Below are 5,000 nucleotides of genomic sequence, written 5' to 3'. Positions count from 1 at the left end.
CCATTCACATGCTGCCAACCAGATGGAAGGACCAGTTCAATGTACAATGTCCTAAACACAATCGAGTAAACACCACCTCTTCCTTCCTAATCTGACCTTTGAACCTTGGTCCACCGACCTTTCTTTGGAGGGCATATAAATGCCGTCCCTTGTGCTCAGAGTCCCATCTCTTCTGCCACACATCTATCAAAATGTCTCTGATCTCACATTTGTCCTCACCTCTACCCAGTGGAACATTAATATATATTATATCTTGTTTTAAAGTTATTTTAGCTAATTAGTCTACAATTTCATTCCATTCCACACCTGAATGTGCTGGGACCCAGCATAATCTCACTACTAGACCCATTCTCTCAATTCTCCATAATAACATTAATACCTCCAATAGTAGGTCACTCCTAATAGATTTACCAGATGATAAACTATTCAATACAGACAGAGAATCTGAGGATACTATAACTCTAACAGGCTGTACGTCCTCCACCCACTGGAGGACAACTATTATCACCAACAGTTCAACTGAGTACACTGACAGTTCATCTGTTAGTCTTCTACATATCTGCACATCACATTCAGGAAGGTAAACACCTGCTCCTGTGGGCCCACTATCTGGGCCCTTGGATCCATCTGTGAAAAGAGGTAAAAAAGCATAACAACTTCTACCAATGTAATTGTCAACCAGTTTCCCTTTATCACTGACTTCTGACCCAATCTTTTCCTTTTGTCTACCAAGGTTAGATCAACAACAGGATCTGGGAGTAACCATGGAGGAACATCCCCTATGACCACAGAAAGGGCCAACCTCCAACTCCCTGAAACTACTCTCATCAGCAAGCTTTCCAACTGTCCAACCAAAACCACTGCCTTGTCTACTAGTATATTCCCAACAGTCATCTAGAACAGTAGCAGTGGGATGCTCAACCTCACAGCCTTTCAACCCAATAAGCTAATGACAATTTATTACGTCGTATATCCAAAGGCATCTCACCTGCCTCAACTGGACTATAATATAAATACATGATATTATGGGATACAAAATGGGAAAAGGGGAAATTATGATAATACTAAAAAAACACCCTTCTAACTAACCCTACACTCATTAAAACCCACTACCCCATTCCACTACTTTGAACCTATCTGCTCCTGCACCAGGCCAACTAACCCTACACTCATTAAAACCCACTACCCCATTCCACTACTTTGACCCTATCTGCTCCTGCACCAGGCCAACTAACACTACACTCATTAAAACCCACTACCCCATTCCACTACTTTGACCCTATCTGCTCCTGCACCAGGCCAACTAACCCTACACTCATTAAAACCCACTACCCCATTCCACTACTTTAACCCTATCTGCTCCTGCACCAGGCCAACTAACCCTACACTCATTAAAACCCACTACCCCATTCCACTACTTTGACCCTATCTGCTCCTGCACCAGGCCAACTAACCCTACACTCATTAAAACCCACTACCCCCATTCCACTACTTTGACCCTATCTGCTCCTGCACCAGGCCAACTAACCCTACACTCATTAAAACCCACTACCCCATTCCACTACTTTGTCCCTATCTGCTCCTGCACCAGGCCAACTAACCCTACACTCATTAAAACCCACTACCCCATTCCACTACTTTGACCCTATCTGCTCCTGCACCAGGCCAACTAACCCTACACTCATTAAAACCCACTACCCCATTCCACTACTTTGACCCTATCTGCTCCTGCACCAGGCCAACTAACCCTACACTCATTAAAACCCACTACCCCATTCCACTACTTTGACCCTATCTGCTCCTGCACCAGGCCAACTAACCCTACACTCATTAAAACCCACTACCCCCATTCCACTACTTTGACCCTATCTGCTCCTGCACCAGGCCAACTAACCCTCCACTCATTAAAACCCACTACCCCATTCCACTACTTTGACCCTATCTGCTCCTGCACCAGGCCAACTAACCCTACACTCATTAAAACCCACTACCCCATTCCACTACTTTGACCCTATCTGCTCCTGCACCAGGCCAACTAACCCTACACTCATTAAAACCCACTACCCCATTCCACTACTTTGACCCTATCTGCTCCTGCACCAGGCCAACTAACCCTACACTCATTAAAACCCACTACCACATTCCACTACTTTGACCCTATCTGCTCCTGCACCAGGCCAACTAACCCTACACTCATTAAAACCCACTACCCCCATTCCACTACTTTGACCCTATCTGCTCCTGCACCAGGCCAACTAACCCTACACTCATTAAGACCCACTACCCCATTCCACTACTTTGACCCTATCTGCTCCTGCACCAGGCCAACTAACCCTACACTCATTAAAACCCACTACCCCCATTCCACTACTTTGACCCTATCTGCTCCTGCACCAGGCCAACTAACCCTACACTCATTAAAAACCCACTACCCCATTCCACTACTTTGACCCTATCTGCTCCTGCACCAGGCCAACTAACCCTACACTCATTAAAACCCACTACCCCATTCCACTACTTTGACCCTATCTGCTCCTGCACCAGGCCAACTAACCCTACACTCATTAAAACCCACTACCCCATTCCACTACTTTGACCCTATCTGCTCCTGCACCAGGCCAACTAACCCTCCACTCATTAAAACCCACTACCCCATTCCACTACTTTGACCCTATCTGCTCCTGCACCAGGCCAACTAACCCTACACTCATTAAAACCCACTACCCCATTCCACTACTTTGACCCTATCTGCTCCTGCACCAGGCCAACTAACCCTACACTCATTAAAACCCACTACCCCATTCCACTACTTTGACCCTATCTGCTCCTGCACCAGGCCAACGGCCTGGGAGGACGGGACACCACCACTCAACACACCCTGGAACTCTTCTGAAGTCAAATCTAGTATGACCAAATACTTCTCTGCAGCTGCCACCAAAACATATTTTTTTTCAGTGATTTACATTCCATTTCTGCGGTACAGTTGATAACCATTTGCTATGAACACTCAGAAGCCAACCTTACTGAAGCATATATCACTGGTTGGCCCATCCCTCTGTGCTGTCACAGATCTACTACTCACAGGGATCCTCTCAGGATCCCTCAGCCTTGACCCATCCTCCTCTACTTTCTTCACTGCCTCAGCAGTGACAACCTGTTCCCAACAGTGGGGTCAGTGGGATTGGATAGGGGCCCCTCTACCTCTCTCTCTCTCTCTCTCTCTCTCTCTGACTGGAGGAGACAGGTGAAATGGTGTGTCTCCTCTGGTCAACAATACTCACCTTGAGAGACTCCACAGCCTGTTGGAGCTCCTTCAGCTCCTTCTCTCTCTCCTGGAATCTCTGCTGGACCTTCTGCTGACTCATCCCCAGCTGCCTCTGTGGAGAATCACTCTTCAATGAGCTATCAAGCTTTATTAGTCCAGTAGATCAATAGTATAGTAATGTGACATAGGGCCCATAGAGAGGAAGGTCTAAATAATGGATGGTCCATTTACTAAATGATATTTATTTGTTGCTATGTGAATGATTATAGTTTTTATGGTAGGACTACAAGTATCAACGGGTTGAGACTGAACTTTGGACTCATAAAAGGCCATTCAGAATGATAATAGTGTTAGACATTATAAAATGGTGATACATCTGGAGAATCTGGGTTGACATATCAATATACTCAAGGTTTGTGTTCATATTTGTTCTGCTGAGGATCTATTTCATTTCAATGATCTCATATTCAAACAGCCTTAGTTCCTACTGTATCTTTAATTCTTTGTTTATCAGACAGTCACCAACAAGTTGTTCTGGTCTTACCTGTTTCTCAGTCCTCTCTGCTGCAGCTGACACTGTATCATGGCCTTTATGTTCATCCATTGTACACAGATAACAGATACACTGCTGATCGGTACGACAGTAAACCTCCAGCAGTTTGTCATGATGAGAGCAGATCTTCTCCTGTAGTTGTGCGGTGGCTTTGACCAGCTTGTGCCTCTTCAAAGCAGGAGATTCGTAGTGAGATTGGAGGTGAGTCTCACAGTAAGAGGCCAGACACACCAGACAGGACATGAGGGCTTTCTGCTTTCTGGTCCCAGTGCAGAAATCACACGCCACATCTCTAGGTCCAGCATAGCACAGAGCAGGAGGGGGAGCAGCCTGGAGTCCTGTCTTCTTCAGTTTCTCCACCAGCTCAGCCAACATGTTATTTTTCCTCAGATTAGGCCTTGGAGTGAAGGTCTCTCTGCACTGAGGACAGCTATAGACCCCTTTCAGAACATCCTGATCCCAGCAGCCCTCAATACAGCTCCTACAGTAACTGTGTCCACAGGGGATGGCGACTGGTTCCTTCAGTAGATCCAGACAGACAGAACAACAGAACTGGTCCTGGTCCAGCAGAACTCCCTGTTGAGCCATTTGGACGGTTGTTCACTCTCACACAGACAGACGAGACAGAGACTCAGATCAGTTTCGTTTCCTCAGAAGAGAGTTTGTGAAGGGGAGGGATTTCCTGGTTCTGCCAGAGGGGTGGGGTTAGAGGGAGGGAGGGAGGGGTTAGAGGGAGGGAGGAAGAGAGAGAGGAACTGCATGCAACAGCAAGAGGGAGACAAATAGTCTTGTTCCTTGGTTAGAGCCCTTAACATGGAATAAATGAAATAATGAATCTTAAAATGTGAGTTATTAGAATATAAAGGGTAACCGTTTCTATGAAGTACATATTAGAATTATTTTAATGACCTTTATAATGCCTTATAATACACTTATGTGTTCTAATAAGCAATAAGGCCTGAGGAGGTGTGGTATATGTAAGGATTGCGGACCTGGTGGCAGTGAAGTCAGACGCAGGAGAGCAGAGATAGGTAATAGCCGGAGCAGTTTAATACAAAACGAACCTACATGGGTACAAAACCCGATGCGCACCAGTAACAGAGTACAAGCACTTACAAACAAACAATTCCACACAAGGACATGGGGGGAACAGAGGGTTAAATACACAACAATTCATGATGG

The 5,000-nt window shown here is 45.8% G+C and overlaps 2 protein-coding genes across 2 annotated transcripts in view; one reads left to right on the top strand and one right to left on the bottom strand.

The window, feature by feature from the left end:
* Positions 1 to 4,485, bottom strand: part of LOC145875976 (tripartite motif-containing protein 16) — a 10,749-nt gene extending 6,264 nt beyond the window's left edge. Inside the window, exons 1-2 of the mRNA XM_082971753.1 lie at positions 3,810 to 4,485; positions 3,282 to 3,377 (exon numbers count right to left, since the gene is read on the bottom strand). Coding sequence (XP_082827879.1) covers positions 3,282 to 3,377; positions 3,810 to 4,406 — 693 coding nt within the window. The 5' untranslated portion in view covers positions 4,407 to 4,485. The remainder of the gene's footprint in view (positions 1 to 3,281; positions 3,378 to 3,809) is intronic.
* Positions 1 to 5,000, top strand: part of LOC145875995 (uncharacterized) — a 459,138-nt gene that overhangs the window by 283,771 nt on the left and 170,367 nt on the right. The window lies entirely within an intron of this gene.

The sequence above is a fragment of the Salmo salar genome, unplaced genomic scaffold (assembly GCF_965601325.2).
Source record: "Salmo salar unplaced genomic scaffold, fSalSal1 ptg000414l, whole genome shotgun sequence".
In the NCBI taxonomy this organism is placed as follows: domain Eukaryota; kingdom Metazoa; phylum Chordata; class Actinopteri; order Salmoniformes; family Salmonidae; genus Salmo; species Salmo salar.
The sequence above is the reverse complement of the archived record's forward strand: the minus strand, read 5'-3'. Positions and strand labels throughout refer to the sequence as shown.